This window comes from Oncorhynchus nerka, linkage group LG3 (assembly GCF_034236695.1).
Source record: "Oncorhynchus nerka isolate Pitt River linkage group LG3, Oner_Uvic_2.0, whole genome shotgun sequence".
NCBI lineage: Eukaryota > Metazoa > Chordata > Actinopteri > Salmoniformes > Salmonidae > Oncorhynchus > Oncorhynchus nerka.
In genome coordinates, this window is record NC_088398.1 from 50,984,392 (window position 1) to 51,001,308 (window position 16,917).

At 41.2% G+C, this 16,917-nt stretch overlaps 1 protein-coding gene across 3 annotated transcripts in view; it reads right to left on the minus strand.

Annotated features, from left to right (window-relative positions):
* The window catches only part of LOC115110257 (NEDD8-conjugating enzyme UBE2F), an 89,951-nt gene that overhangs the window by 62,733 nt on the left and 10,301 nt on the right, over positions 1–16,917 (minus strand). For all 3 annotated transcript variants that reach the window (XM_065013222.1, XM_065013221.1, XM_065013220.1), the window contains 2 exons: positions 15,694–15,723; positions 14,134–14,199 (listed from right to left, as the gene is read on the minus strand). In XM_065013222.1, coding sequence (XP_064869294.1) covers positions 14,134–14,199; positions 15,694–15,723 — 96 coding nt within the window. The remainder of the gene's footprint in view (positions 1–14,133; positions 14,200–15,693; positions 15,724–16,917) is intronic.

Here is a 16,917-nt window from a genome sequence, read left to right on the forward strand (position 1 = left end):
CACTTCAGCGGAAAATCCAAACAAGAGCTCTATGTTTTCGGGCGAGAGCGCTGTGTGGATATTTGCACACCCTCTAGCGTCAAGGGCACTCACTAGATCCCCCATGTCTACAGAGCCCTCAAAAAGTGTTCCTGCAGCATGGAAAAGACAAGGACCTTGCCACTGACAAAGGCCAGTACTCCGTTGTTCTGCAGCACCTGGCCGTAGCATCAACAACAGCGGAAGTTCAAGGGCGGGCAAAGGAGGTAAGTTTTACACAGAAAATGTAATACCACAAGACTATAAACTGTCAGAATCAAGTAATTGAACAGGTGACAGTTTATTTACTCACTACTTCACAGATAATACGGGAAATGGAGTATGTGTATTCTGCCATTTTCTTTCAGACATGTTTGAGGAGCTATACTTAGCATCACCCTGCAAAGGAATGACCTGATCCTCCCCCAAGCCACATCAGACTTGAGGAAGACAGTGACCAGACTGGAAGCACTAAAGCTTAGGGCAAAAGCAGGAGGCATGCTGGAGAAGATCCAGACCATGCTTGCTCAGCAGCAGGGTGATGAGAGGAGATTCCAGGTGTGTTAGGATGACAGCTTGTTAGGATGCAAGAGAAATCGATGATTAAGACAGATTCTCAGTGTGAGAATCAATGTATTCGTTGCCTAATAGAACAACGAGGATAAGGAGGGAAATGCAGTGGAGAAGTCTTTAAAAAAAAATATATATATATATGGGAGACAGACAAATGCCCAGACATTTCATTGTGTGTTGGTGTGTTTCTGTTAAAGAGAATAACACTGAAGGGGAATCTGAAAGTCTTCAAAGACCTCACCAATCCACAACTGAAGCAGCACATGGAGGCGGCCATCAACATCAGCGTGGATGATCTCAAAGCCAGGTTTGGTGGTTTGCTGAAGGATGAGGGTGTCCAGACCGCAGTGGAGTCTTTCAGAGTGCTAAACCCTGACACATGGCCAGAAGACCAGGCCAGCCTTCTCACCTTTGAGTGGCAGGGGCTGTAGGACAAGTCCTACAGTGGCCTGTGGGAGACCATGTTGACAAAGGACCCCTACAGGCACGATTACAAGGCAGGCTAACAGTCCTGAGTGGTTATGTATGGTATCCTTCTATGTTTGGTTTTGATAAGTTAATGGTAAGAGTTTAAATGAAATTGAAAGATGTCATATTTTCCCTAGAACATACTGGAGTTGGTACAGCTTATGCTGGTGCTGCCCATTTCAGTCGCCCAGTGTGAGCGAGGCTTTTCTGCGCAGAACCGGATTAAGAATTCGACAAGAAGCTGCCTTGGGGTCTCCACCAGGGAAGACCTGATCAGCCTGGAGGGGCCTTCAGTCGAGGAGTTTGATCCCACTCCTGCCGTGGACCTCTGGCTGACCTCTTAGCGTGCCAGGTGGCCAACATACAAAAGCAGCTGGACAACTGATATCCTTTGCGACTAGTAGGCATGGGTCAATGTGTGGTTTTGGTGGTATGTGCTGTTGCATAGATGTGTGCCCCTTGGTACATGCACACACACAAGCAGTATAAATATATATGTAATAAATTCTTTGTTATACTTTAACATTTTACACTGTGCGCCTCAATTTCTGGGTGCGCCTACATTTTTTCATTTAGGAGCACATGTACTCCTTGGGGGAAAGAATTGCGTAGAGCCCTGTGATGCACTAATTCATTCGGCTCGACAATAACACTCATCTCTCAAATATGGATAAAATGATCTCAAAAGGGCTGTGAACCTCGCTAAACTTTGGTTAAAAACAACACTAAACTTTGAGGTTTCACTCAAACTACTTCGCCACTCACAAAGCGACTCATGCTGAAACTACACTTCCAAAACGTATCGCTTGTTCACCCTGTGTATGTTACCAGCCACAAAACTGAACACCTGCTACTCTAAGCAGGCTTGATGGATCGTTTGGTCCCACTGATTGATTGGAAAAACAACCAATTGTGGTCACAAGTAACCGTGCTGCCTCCACCGACCACACTGTGTTCTCCTAATGTTTGCTGCATCACAGTCATCCACAAGGAGTATCTGTCGACAGGACCCCTTGGGAAAAATACTTTTTGATACCTCTTGGTACAGAATCTGACTCAAGCGGATATTACAATATCTCAACACATACAAATCAGCAAACCTCAGACTATTATTTCCATGATTTCGAGGAAGCAGTCTGAGTGAGCAACTTCCGTCCTCATTGGAATCATGCAATACTGTAGCTAAGATGAACTTCCTTCAGACACTTCTGCAAGCTTCTGCAAGCAGTGCAGCAGTCTCAGGAAACTAAGTGTCAATGTTCAGAGTGGACTCTGCTTCCGATGATACATTTTACGCTTTGAGGGCGACAGACCCCGTAACAAACAGCTTCAGTCCCGCCACTGACCCGGTAACTCCAACTAGTATAACACTGTGTGATATCGCCGAAAGATATCCTCGTCTCAGTTCGCAGTTACTGAAACGGTTCCCACACGTGGATGCTGTGGAAAATGCGGGCCATGACAGTCACTAAGCATTTTGAAGCAAAAACACCAGGAGATTTGGTTGAAAGGTTACAGCCAATCTACGAACAACGCAGCTGCTGACAACTTGTACAAAGTGCACAATATTTTTGTTTGTGCCTCGGATACCAACACCAACCGCTGGTTGGGGTGTCCGGAGACAAAAAGGGGGGGTGAATACTAGCCCAGCTCCATGAGGAGCCTCGTTGAGGCCAGTGGGTGGGTCGAGGCTACGTGCAACACTGTGCGAGGCCGCCCACGAGAACAGAAAGGGGCGGACAAGCCCCTCGACGGGGATAACCTTGGAATACATATTGAGATATCACAGAGGTGTCCCACACTGGTCGTAAAAGAGATCACTGAGGTGTCCCACACTTTCCATCTCCCCCAAAAAATGGTAACAATAATAATTCGTAGCCATGCATAGTCTCAACTACAATGCAAATAGTAAAATACTCTAAACATGCGTTCCGGTAGGACAACAATACGGAATAAAATCGGTAGAATAGTTAGTCCCCTTTGGAACCAGTACCAATGCCAGAAACAGTCAGCAGGTTAGAAACCTAACAGGTCAAATTACCCTTGATAACAGCAACAGATGAGGTAGTAGTCACTCAGATTGCACCACGTGGAAGGGAATCGCCAAAACACTCTTCTGATGTTAACACACATGCCGTTGACAAATAGAACTGAACAAATATCTGAATACTATGAAGTGGATATCAACACACACGTACTCAATTACATGCTCTCTTACACATACGGACTTACACACACACACACCCCTGATCTTGCTCTCTTCTCGCCATCTCTCTATTGTCGAGAACTGTTTTATAATTTAATATGTTTGTTTCTTTTTTATGTATTCGTCTACAAGTTTATATATGTTTACAACAAGCAAGGGGAAGATATCAGGGGCATTGGGGAATAATAACATATTGTATAGAATACGTTTGTACTGTAAAGCCGTCTCTAGAGTAACGCATGGTCTCTTTCATGATCATATGAAACATGAATTGCAATGATGTTAAAGGTAATTATGATGAAACTATGACAGTGGTACGATATGAATTACAATTATCATCATGAATATTAAGGCTATACCCACTACATGTTACACAAAGACACTCAACCATGCAAATTGTCGGAGTTAATATTTATTTGGACATCACATTATAGTCTTACTCTTACACAGACATTGTACACACTCTCACTAAATCACATCCAATACCATACACATCAACCTACTCAGATTTACTACACATAAAATATCTTGTCTTAATTTTGTAACATCTGTGGCATTGGCTCACAGGCAAACAGGCAAGGGAATAAAACAAATATTGCTAGAACTATTTCTTCAATTCTAAATATCAGACATTTGAAAGCTCTAATTTTGACCATCACAATACCTCTGATGGCAGTAACTTTACAAGCACTAATTATGGTCAATTTAGACTGAGAATAGTATCTAGTGATGGTAAGGGGGGAAATAAGCATAGCCAGTTCTAATTATAATGGTTTAGCAGATTATAAAAAAAGAAGATCAGTCTTTACGTGGCTAAAAGAAAAGGAATATAACACATACTGTTTACAGGAAACTCACTCTACATCCTTAGATGAAGTTGTGTGGAAAAAGGAATGGGGTGGTGAAATAATTCTCTGTCATGGACAAAGGAACTCAAAAGGTGTGATATGAATTAACAAACATTTCAATCGGAATGTGCAAATAGTCAGGAATGATGATTCGCAAGAAAGGTGGATCTTTTTGATTATGAAAATGGATGAAAAAGAGATTTGGCTCATTAATCTATCTGGTCTAAATCAGGATGATCCATACTTGTTTATAGCAATTTGTTGAACTTACAGGCAACAAATGATCAAATCATTATGGTAGGAGACTAACACAGGTGTTAAGTTGGACGTAAAGGTAATCATTCTACAAACTATTATCACCATGCCCTTTAGGAAATCACAAATATTATGGACACATTAGAAATAGTGAATATTTGGACACTAAAAAACCCTGACCTAGTGAGATATACATGGAGATTTAATCAAGCTAGTCGTCTTGCCTACTTTGTCTCTTTCTCTCTTGCATAAAGGTTCAAAAAGTTTTAATAGAAGACAGAATGTGATCGGATCATCATCTAATTGGCATTCACATAACTCAGATTGTCCACGTGGACGGGGATATTGGAAATGTAATCAAAGTTCACTGGAGGACAACATTTTTAACCAAGACAAAATATTTTAGAATTGAATTTTTCCAGTATAACATAGGTTCAGAAAATCCCCTTATTGATTGGGATACCTTTAAAACGTACCTTCAGGGGTCATTCAATATTCATCAATAATAACAAAGCAGTTTCTGGCTAAAGGGACTAACGAGGGAAATCCATGAACTAATAGTACATGTAGATAGCAATAAAAAATGATACCACAGAGATGCAAAATAAGTTAGAGGAAAAACAAAAAGAACTTGAGGAATTTATTCAAGCAAACTGGATAGAATATGGAGAAAAATTTTAAATTCTTCCCGAATCTCAAATACAGGAATGCTAACAAAAATACATTTGCTGAAGACAGTCATCTATACATCATACTCTTCGAATTATGTTTTAAAAGAGGAAGCTAAATATTTTAGGCAGATGTTCTCTTTTCCGTCTCATCCTCTCCCACTGAATGAAGATTACGGTAAGGAATCATTTCCAAATTCCATAATAATGGAAAATTAACAAATCTACAGAAAGATCAGTGAGAAGGCCAAATTAGAGGCTATTAAATTCTTTCAGCCTGGAAAAACCCCAGGGCTTGATGGCATACCGGTAGAGGTATATCAAGCCTTTTTATATACTAAAAGCTCCATTGTTAGATGGTTTTAACTACTCCTATAGAAATGGTAGTCTGTCAGGTACTCAGCAGGAAGGTCTGATTTCTCAGGGTATTGCCCTCAGGTAGCCCGTTTCTGGTCTCAGGTTCAGGAATGGCTGAAAATGCATAGCATTGATCTGAAATAGTACTGTTAGGAGATCTGGAGAGACTTGGTCAGTCAATTACTAATATTCTTAATAAAAAATAATGATCTTCAATTCGTAATCTGTGGATTCTATTAGATTAGATAGAACTTGTAGTTGAAAGATATGTTGCATAGAAATCCGAAGAGGGTGGCCAGCAGAGATAGGTGGGAAGGGCTGAGGGAAGCTGAGGGTTGGGATGTGGTATTGGAGACAAGTGGGAGTAGAGTTGATGTGCGGGAGATAATGATGGTCAAAGTTTAAAACTAGTAAAGTCAAAGTAAAAAATAAAGTAAAAATAAAACATAATAAAGTCAGTTTGAATGACACTGAGGGGCAGTGTTTTTACAGCTAATGCCGGTTTGCCTGAGGCTGATGCCGTGCAGGTGTTTGTACACATGTACACACACACACACTCATTCAAATAAACACATACAAGAACACACACATACAGTGGGGCAAAAAAGTATTTAGTTAGCCACCAATTGTGCAAGTTCTCCCACTTAAAAAGAAGAGGCCTGTAATTTTCATCAAAGGTACACTTCAACTATGACAGACAAAATTAGAAGAAAAAAAATCCAGAAAATCACATTGTAGGATTTTTAATGAATTTATTTGCAAATTATGGTGGAAAATAAGTATTTGGTCAATAACAAAAGTTTCTCAATACTTTGTTATATACCCTTTGTTTGCAATGAAACGTTTTCTGTAAGTCTTCACAAGGTTTTCACACACCGTTGCTGGTATTTTGGCCCATTCCTCCATGCAGATCTCCTCTAGAGCAGTGATGTTTTGGGGCTGTTGCTGGGCAACATGGACTTTCAACTCACTCCAAAGATTTTCTATGGGGTTGAGATCTGGAGACTGGTTAGGCAATTCCAGGACCTTGAAATGCTTCTTACGAAGCCACTCCTTCGTTGCCCGGGCGGTGTGTTTGGGATCATTGTCATGCTGTAAGACCCAGCCATGTTTCATCTTCAATACCCTTGCTGATGGAAGGAGGTTTTCACTCAAAATCTCACGATACATGGCCCCATTCATTCTTTCCTTTACATGGATCAGTCGCCCTGGTCCCTTTGCAGAAAAACAGCCCCAAAGCATGATGTTACCACCCCCATGCTTCACAGTAGGTATGGCATTCTTTGTCCTCCAAACACGACGAGTTGAGTTTTAACCAAAAAGTTCTATTTTGGTTTCATCTGACCATATTACATTCTCCCAATCTTCTTCTGGATTATCCAAATGCTCTCTAGCAAATTTAAGACGGGCCTGGACATGTACTGGCTTAAGCAGGGGGACACGTCTGGCACTACGTCTGGCGGCGTAGTGTGTTACTGATGGTAGGCTTTGTTACTTTGGTCCCAGCTCTCTGCAGGTCATTCACTAGGTCCCCCGTGTGGTTCTGGGATTTTTGCTCACCGTTCTTGTGATCATTTTGACCCCACGGGGTGAGATCTTGCGTGGAGCCCCAGATCGAGGGAGATTATCAGTGGTCTTGTACGTCTTCCATTTCCTAATAATTGCTCCCACAGTTGATTTCTTCCAACCAAGATGCTTACCTATTGCAGATTCAGTCTTCCCAGCCTGGTGCAGGTCTACAATTTTGTTTCTGGTGTCCGTTGACAGCTCTTTGGTCTTGGCCATAGTGGAGTTTGGAATGTGACCGTTTGAGGTTGTGGGCAGGTGTCTTTTATACTGATAACAAGTTCAAACAGGTGCCATTAATATAGGTAACGAGTGGAGGACAGAGGAGCCTCAACCTCTTGGTGTTAGGGGGCAGTATTTTCATTTTTGGGGAAAAAACATTCCCGTTTTAAATTGTCCCGATGGATATATTATCGAATAGATATTAGAAAAAAACCTTGAGGATGGATTCTAAACAACGTTTGCCATGTTTCTGTCGATATTATGGAGCTAATTTGGCGTTGTGGTGACCGCAATTTCCGGGCGATTTCTCAGCCAAACGTGAAGAACAAACGGAGCTATTTCGCCTACAAAAATACTCTTTTGGGAAACAAATGAACTTTGGCTGTCTACCTGGGAGTCTCGTGAGTGAAAACATCTGAAGTTCATCAAAGGTAAACGATTTAATTTGATTGCTTTTCTGATTTCCGTGACAAGGTTGCCTGCTGCTAGCAAGGCATAATGCTATGATAGGCTATGATAAACTTACACAAATGCTTGTCTAGCGTTGGCTGTAAAGCATATTTAGAAAATCTGAGATGACAGGGTGATTAACAAAAGGCTAAGCTGTGTTCCAATATATTTCACTTGTGATTTTCATGAATAGGAATATTTTCTAGGAAGATTTATGTCCGTTGCGTTATGCTAAGTAGTGTCAGATGATGGCAACGGTCCTGTTCACAGGTTGGGGTGTCACTACAGGTTAAAGAAGAAGTTACAGGTCTGTGAGAGCCAGAAATCTTGCTTGTTTGTAGGTGACCAAATAATTATTTTCCACCATAATTTGCAAATAAATTCATTAAAAATCCTACAATGTGATTTTCTGGATTTTTTTTCTCATTTTGTCTGTCATAGTTGAAGTGAACCTATGATGAAATTACAGGCCTCTCATCTTTTTAAGTTGGAGAACTTGCACAATTGGTGGCTGACTAAATACTTTTTTGCCCCACTGTACATGTATGTGCCAGACATGCACACAAACATATACAGTTGGCATTGCTGTTATGATTTTAGTTGTCCTTGATGTCCTTCGTTTTTTTGTGTGTTGTTTTTGGCATTGTTGTTTGCTGTTCTGTTTTTTTCCCTTTAGTTCATTCTCTTAATTGTTGGTGTAAAAGTAAAGATAAATTAATAGAAAAAGACTCAAGTTAAATACCCCAGTAAAATACTACTTGAGTAAAAGTCAAAGTATTTGGCTTTAAATATACTTAAGTATCAAAAGTAAAAGTATGAATAATTTCAAAATCCTTATATTAGGAAAACCTGATATAATTTATGAACGAAGCATGTGCTTAGTGAGTCCGCAAGATCAACGGCAGATGACCAGGGATGTTCTCTTGATAAGTACGTGAATTGGACCCTTTTCCTGTCAAAATGTAACAAGAACTTATGGGTGTCAGGGAAAATGTATGGAGTAAAAGGTATATCATTTTCTTTGGGAATGTAGTGAAGTAAAAGTAGGCAAAAATATAAATAGTAAAGTACAGATACCACAAAAAAAACAACTTAAGTATTTTTACACCACTGTCCATAGGTCATCCCTCTAGACTGTCCGAAGCTGGTGCCTTACAGCTGTAGTTATCAACTTAGGATAGTGCCCTAAGCAACACACCACTAAGTATGACCGCCCTAGATATGACAGACAAAATGTTATGATAGAGTAATTTAACCACAAGCATGGACGTATAGAGGAAAGTCCAATTAGATGATGGTGTGGTAAGTACATTACAGTTCAAAAGTTTGGGGTCACTTAGAAATGTCCTTGTTTGTGAAAGAAAATCAATTATTTTGTCCATTAAAATAACACCAAATTGATCAGAAATACAGTGTAGACATTGTTAATGTTGTAAATGACTATTGTAGCTGGAAACAGATGATTTTTAATGGAATATCTACATAGGCGTATAGAGGCCCATTATCAGCAACCATCACTCCTATGTTCCAATGTCATGTTGTGTTAGCTAATCCGAGTTGATCATTTTAAAAGGCTAATTGATCATTAGAAAAACCTTTTGCAATTATGTTAGCACAGCTGAAACTGTTGTCCTGATTAATAAATACTCTTAGGAATGACGCGGAATATAGTTCCTGTGCAGGAACATCAATCAGCGGAAATTTCAGAGCGCCACCTATAGTTTTCGATAAAACTCAAACTTTCATTAAAACACACATGCACGGTACTGAATTAAAGCTACACTCGTTGTGAATCTAGCCACCAAGTCAGATTTGTAAAATGCTTTTCGGCGAAAGCATGAGAAGCTATTATCTGATAGCATGCACCCCCCAAAATACCTGAACGACACCTAAACAAAAGATTTTGCGGTAGCCGGCGCTACACAAAACGCAGAAATAAAATATAAAACATTCATTACCTTTGACGAGCTTCTTTGTTGGCACTCCTATATATCCCATAAACATCACAATTGGGTCTTTTTCCCGATTAAATCCGTCATTGTATAGCCAAAATGTCATTTTATGAAGGCCAGTCTGATCCAGGAAAATTCCCCCTTACAAGACGCAACGTCACTTTTTAAAATGACAAAAGTTGCCTATAAACTTGTACAAATCACTTCAAACTACTTTTCTAAACCAACTTTAGGTATTAATAAACGTTAATAATCTATCAAATTGATCACGGGGCGATCTGTATTCGATAGCAGCAAGTCTTGAAATCATCGTCCATGTTTTCACTTTCATAACATCCTGCGGTGCGCCCCAAGACAGGAAGTGCCTATACGTCATCTCACCAAGGATAAAGCAGCCATGAAATGCCAGTACTGGCGACATCGTGTGGAAGCTGTAGGGATTCGAATCGGATCCTCATCTATTTTCTCTCGCCTTAAACAATACATTGACTGGCGGATGAATATTTTTTTTGTGTTTTTGGTGAACAGTTTTCCCAGGGATTTTTACTCCTAAACACGTTCTGTTACAGCCACAGACACGATTTAACCAGTTTTAGAGACTTCAGAGTGTTTTCTATACACACATACTTATCATATGCATATACTATATTCCTGGCATGAGTAGCAGGACTTTGAAATGTTGCGCGATTTTTAACAAAAAGCTGCGAAAATTCGCATCATCCCTAACAGGTTTAAAGAAGCAATAAAACTGTCCTTTAGACTACTTGAGTATCTGAGGCATCAGCATTTGTGGGTTCGATTACAGGCTCAAAACGGCAAGAAACAAAGACATTTCTTCTTTAACCTCTCTTGGGTAGGGGGCAGTATTTTCACGTCCTGATGAAAAGCATGCCCAAAGTAAACTGCCTGTTACTCAGGCCCAGAAGCTAGGATATGCATATAATTGGTAGATTTGGAAAGAAAACTCTAAAGTTTCTAAAACTGTTAAAATAATGTCTGAGTATAACAGAACTGATATGGCAGGCGAAAACAGCAATCTACACACAATACCCCTTAATGAAAAGCAAAAACAGATTTTTTTTTAAATATATATTTACAAAAGTAGGGATAGTGTATTAATAATAAAAAATAAAAAGTATTCAGAACCTTTGCTATGAGACTCAAATTGAGCTCCGATGCATACTGTTTCCATTGATCATCCTTGAGAGGTTTCTACTACTTGATTGGAGATCTGTAGTAAATTCAACTGATTGGAAATTATTTGGAAAGGCACATACACCTGTCTATATAATGTCCCACAGCTGACAGTGCATGTCAGAGGAAAAACCAAGCCATGAAGTCGAAGGAATTGTTCGTAGAGCTCCGAAACAAGATTGTGTTGAAGCACAGATCTGGGGAAGAGTACCAAACATTTCTGCAGCATTGAAGGTCCGCAAAGACCACAGTGATCTCCATCATTCTTAAAATGGAATACCTTTTGAACCACCAAGACTCTTCCTAGAAAGTGTGCATTCAGGGGAGAAGGGCCTTGGTCAGGGAGGTGACCAAGAACCAGATGGTCACTGACAGATTTACAGAGTTCCGATGTGGAGATGGGAGAACCTGCCAGAAGGACAACCATCTCTGCAGCACTCCACCAATCAGGCCGTTATGGTAGAGTGGCCAGACAAAAGCCATTCCTCATGACAGCCCGCTTGGAGTTTGCCAAAAGGCACCTAAAGACTCTCAGACCATGAGAAACAAGATTCTCTGGTTTGAAGAAAGCAAGATTGAACTATTTGGCCTGAATGCCAAGTGTCACGTCTGAAAGAAACAGCATCATGCTGTGGGGATGGTTTTCTGCAGCAGGGACTGGCCGGCAAAGACGAATGGAGCAAAGTACAGAGAGATACTTAATGAAAACCTGCTCCAGAGCGCTCAGGACCTCAGACAGAGGCAAAGTTTCACCTTCAACGGAACAATGGCCCTAAGCATGCAGCAAGTCTCTGATTATCCTTGAGTGGCCCAGCCAGAGCCACGGACTTGAACCTGATTGAACATATCTGAAGAGACCTGAAAATAGCTGTGCAGCAACGCTCCCCATCCAACCTGACAGAGCTTGAGAGGATCTGCAGAGAAGAATGGGAGAAACTCCCCAAATACAGGTGTGCCAAGCTTGTAGTGTCATACCCAAAAATACTCGAGGATGTAGTCACTGCCAAAGGTGCTTCAACAAATTACTGCATAAAGGGTCGGAATACTTATGTAAATGTGGTATTTCCGTTTATTATAAATTCACAATTATGGGGTATTGTATGTAGATTGAGGGAATGTATTAAATTGTAGAATAAGGCTGTAACCTAACAAAATATGGAAAAAGTCAAAGGGTCTAAATACTATCCTTAGGCACTGTAATTCTGAGGCTGAGACTCCCAGACAGTCACTCACCTCTCTACCGGTCATTAGAGGTCAACTCCAGAGCAGGAGAGCCATGCCTTTAGTAAGTTAATACAATAGCAGGCTCAAGAGGTGAGAATACACTTGACTCAGCGTTAAAAGGGCTCAGAGAGCACCCGTGCACAAACAGACGCGCACACACACTAAAATGACTGCTCAGCATATAAAATATGCCTCCTTTCGAGAGTGACTGGCTGACAGCACTGCAGAAATAGAGAGGTGATAGAGAGGTGGCTCCTAAACACACCACATCCAAATTCATGACATTACCTCTTCTCTTGGGAGAAGCCGGGAGAACCTGTGGGTTTTGCCAACAATCACCTGTGTAGTAGAAACTCTAAGGATAATTTATCTACGGGTCATTCCGCAATTAATCACCATTATCATTCCCACAGGCTGTGAATTTAAAGAGAGTCAACTGCTGGGGCTGGGCGGTCCTCTCAATCATGCTCTGGGGCACTGACACAGACTGTGAATGAGGAGCTAGTATTAGAGGGCTTTTCACACTGCATGATCTTAGCCCTGGGCTTTGTGCAGAGCAGATTATTTAGGTCCTCCCAATCGGAATCTTTTCAACCAAAAACTTCATAGACCTCGAGGAATGCGGGCCTGACAGCATAGGGACATTTTGGAGCTTGTCGTACCAAAGTACAGCATGAGGGTAATTGTTAAATCACCCCTCGAACAGGGACTATGGAGGCACCTCAATGTTCCAACCCATGCAAGGTATTGAGGAGCTTGGTTCTAAAACAGTTCAGTTGGTGAAATGAGATGCTATCCACTATCTCCATGCTAGATCAAGCTCTCAAACAGAGTTGAGCATTACAGGTGCCCCCTGCTGACACGGAGATATTACTGAAATGGTAAAGGCTCTCTTTAAAAACAAAAAAGGTCTGAGAAAAAAAATGCAGCAGATGTGAGGAAAGTGGCAAAACATTACAAATGCACTGCATTAAACATGCATGTTGCTGTGCCCATCCTCCTGAGCCTGGACAGGGCAGGCTAAACGCATGGGGCAGCTAGCCAAGTCTCCTGGCTCCACAGAGGGAGAACAACAGCTATCCTGTCCCCAGTTCCTACTACTCACTCCCCAGCTAAACCACACTGCCCTCTGTGACCTCCAAACAGGCTGTCTTTGAATACTCCAGAATAACACTGCTCTAATGGTGACAACCAACAGCGCAGTATCAGAGAATCTGCTGATACTGCACTTTATGAAGGCTAAAGGAAGGAACTGAGCTCATTTAGCAAGAGAATAAATGAGGTGCACATACCTGGAGAAGGGTGGGTGTGTGCGTGATGAAATTCACACAAGCAGGCACACACACACACACACACACACAGAGTTAGGAGAACAAAGTCTCCTAAGGCATGAATAATTCCAGGCTGCTCCAGTAACAGTACGTCTTCAGACTACAGTATACAGGGCAGGTATGCACTAGGCAGCGCTCTAAGACAGGACCTGCCTGGGGAATAATGATGGCTGCCTGCCTGCCATCCTGCTGGAGACAGCCTGCATTTAAATACAGGGAACAACCACTTAGGCTAGAACAGGACGTGCTGTCACAGACGTGATCCAGGACTCTCAATTACCTTCCTGAGAAGCAGAACTTTTGCCTGGAGAGCAGTTCTCAATAGGGGACTATAGAATACTCAATAATAAGTTTGTACTGGTACAGCTTGTCATTGGTGTGAGCTACAACTTTGGATAATAGTGACAATAGTCAGAAAGAACAGCACATTATTTTATTTTTATCAGTGTGATACTCAGCTGGCATGGAGTTTATGCCCTTTAAAAGCACTGCAGTCTGCAGCAATTAGAGAAATCGCTGATGTAGTCCATCTTAGACTTGACCTCCTGACCTCACTGATCCAGTTTAACTCTCAGAGGAGGTCAACGGTTTGGAGAATACAATTACTTAAGCGCTGCCACTTATTAAGAGCCTACTTCTAAAGGTTGACTGAAGGGATTAGAAACAGCTTCCAGACTGTCATCATACCTTACTATCCTAGTAACTAGCTCACTGCACACTTGTGTTATACAATTGTTATTTATGTAGGTCTACATACACACAGGTTGGCTATTAGTGAGATGGGGGCTGGTGGGGTCTTACCTGGAGAGACAGCCAGCTGAAAGTGATGTAGCTTGTTCTCATCAGGGAAGCTGGCTTTACACGTACCTAAGGTGGGGAGGTGGTGAGAGAGAGGATAAGGGCATATCTCTCAGTTGTTATTAGCCAACATTTACAGTTGAATTGATATTTTCTGGGAAATGTACATAGTTATCTTAATATATTTGAATCTATGTGTACATTATAAATCTTGGTCTACACTATCTTTGTTATCTCTATGTTATGCTAATACACTACCGGTCAAACATTTTAGAACACCTACTCATTCAAGAGTTTTTCTTCATTTTTTTTGAAAAACAAATGATAATGGGACCAAACCAGATGGGATGGCGTATCACTGCAGAATGCTGTGGTAAACCTGCTGGTTAAGTGTACCTTGAATTGTAAATAAAATCACTGACAGTGTCACCAGAAAAGCACCCCCATACCTTCTCCTCCATGCTTCACAGTGGGAACCACATATGCAGAGATCATCCGTTCACCCACACCGTGTCTCACAAAGACACGGCAGTTGGAACCAAAAATCTCCAATTTCGACTCCAGACCAAAGGACACATTTCCCCGGGCTAATGTCCATTGTGTTTCTTGGACCAAACAAGTCTCTTCAGTAGTGGTTTCTTTGCAGCAATTCGACCATGAAGGCCTGAGTCACACAGTCTCCTCTGAACAGTTGATGTTGAGATGTGTCTGTTACTTGAACTCTGAAGAATTTATTTGGGCTGCAATTTCTGAGGCTGGTAACTCTAATGAACGCATCTTCTGCAGCAGAGGAAACTCTAGGTCTTCCATTCCTGTGGCGGTCCTCATGACAGCCAGTTTCATCATAGCGCTTGATGGTTTTTGCGGCTGCACTAGAAGAAACTTTCAAAGTTCTTGAAATTTTCCGTATTTACTGACCTTCTCTTTGCTTATTTATTGAGATGTTCTTGCCATTATATAGACTAAGTATTTTACCAAATAGGGCTATCTACTTTGTCACAACAAAACTGATTGGCTCAAACGCATTAAGAAATTCCACAAATTAACTTTTAATAGGACGCAACATTAATTGAAATGCATTCCAGGTGACTACCTCATGAAGCTGGTTGAGAGAGAACGCCAGGAGTGTGCAAAGCTGTCATCAAGGCAAAGGATGGCTATTTGAAGAATCTCAAATATATTTGAATTTGTTTAACACTTTTTTGGTTACTACATGATTCCATGTGTTATTTTATAGTTTTGACGTCTTTACTATTATTATACAATGTAGAAAATAGTCAAAATAAAGAAAAACCCTTTGATGTTCTAAAACATTTGACCGGTGGTGTATATATCAATGGAGCACTGTATGTGGCTATAAAAGTAAGAAGTAACTGGTCTATGATCATCATCCATTTTCCAGTGGCTCTTAATCTCCCCCTGGTGTTCAGACAGGAGCACTACAGCCGAGCCATCCACCGCTGCCTGCAACTGACTCTTCAGTTACTAATGAGCCATGGGAACATCAAACACATCATTCACATGAATCCGCAACTTTTTTTATGTTGCACTGCATACACTTACTAGGAAGGTTGGCTTCAAGTTCTGCAACTTCTGCAATATGAGAGAGAGAGAGAGAGAGAGAGAGAGTGAGTCGTCAGACTAAAACTAAGAATCTTGATTGTGTGGGTAGCTAGGAGAGCGCAGTCAGTAGTGTGCACCAAATCCTAAGGGAACAACATCATATCCCACGCTCCCTTCCCTTCTCTCTCAGCCCTGTGTTGTTGGAATGCTACAAACTTACTAGAAAACAGCCCTGCAAAAAAAGTTACCTTATCATTCATAGGCTGAATGTATGACTGAAACAAATATTATGAAATGGTAGCTACAGTAATTATTTACCTCATAAATCGGGTTGTAAATTAATCGAAACAAAGACAATATGATTGATAAACCTGCAGACAGTTCAGCAAATAATTTGTACCACAGTCAGGTTGTCTACAGTTTCAAGTTAATGTCACAGGCATTTCACTGTACTTGTGTACTTCTTGCAAACTCCAAATCAAAAATACAGTAATCAATATAGCACTCAACATTAGAAAAAACAAAACAAGCAATAAAAAAAAAGAACACAAGTATATACAGGGTCAGTTCCAGAACCATAATTACAATGGACAGGGACACTGGAGTGATGTAGGGAGATGTACAGTACAGTGGTGAGGTGACTAGGCATCAGTATATACTGTATGATAAACAGAGTAGCAGCAGTGTATATGATGATTGTATGAAAAGTTGAGTATAAATGTAAACACATTAAAAAAAGAAACGTCCTCTCACTGCATTTATTTTCAGAAAACCTAACATCTGTAGATATTTCTATGAACATAAGATTCAACAACTGAGACAAACTGAACAAGTTCCAGAGACATGTGACTAACAGAAATGGAATAATGTGTCCCGGAACAAAGGGGGGTCCAAATCAAAAGTAAGTCAGTATCTGGTGTGGCCACCAGCTGCATTAAGTACTGCAGTGCATCTCCTCCTCATGGACTGCCCCAGATTTGCCCGTTCTTGCTGTGAGATGTTAACCCACTCTTCTACCAAGGCACCTGCAAGTTCCCAGACATTTCTGTGGGGGGTGGGTGGCCCTAGCACTCCCTCACCCTCCGATCCAACAGGTTCCAGACGTTCTCAATGGGATTGAGTGCCGGGCTCTCCGCTGGCCATAGCAGATCACTGACAGAATGAGCAGTATGGCTGGAATGAGCAGTATGGCTGAGGGTCATGTCAGGATGAGCCTGCAGGAAG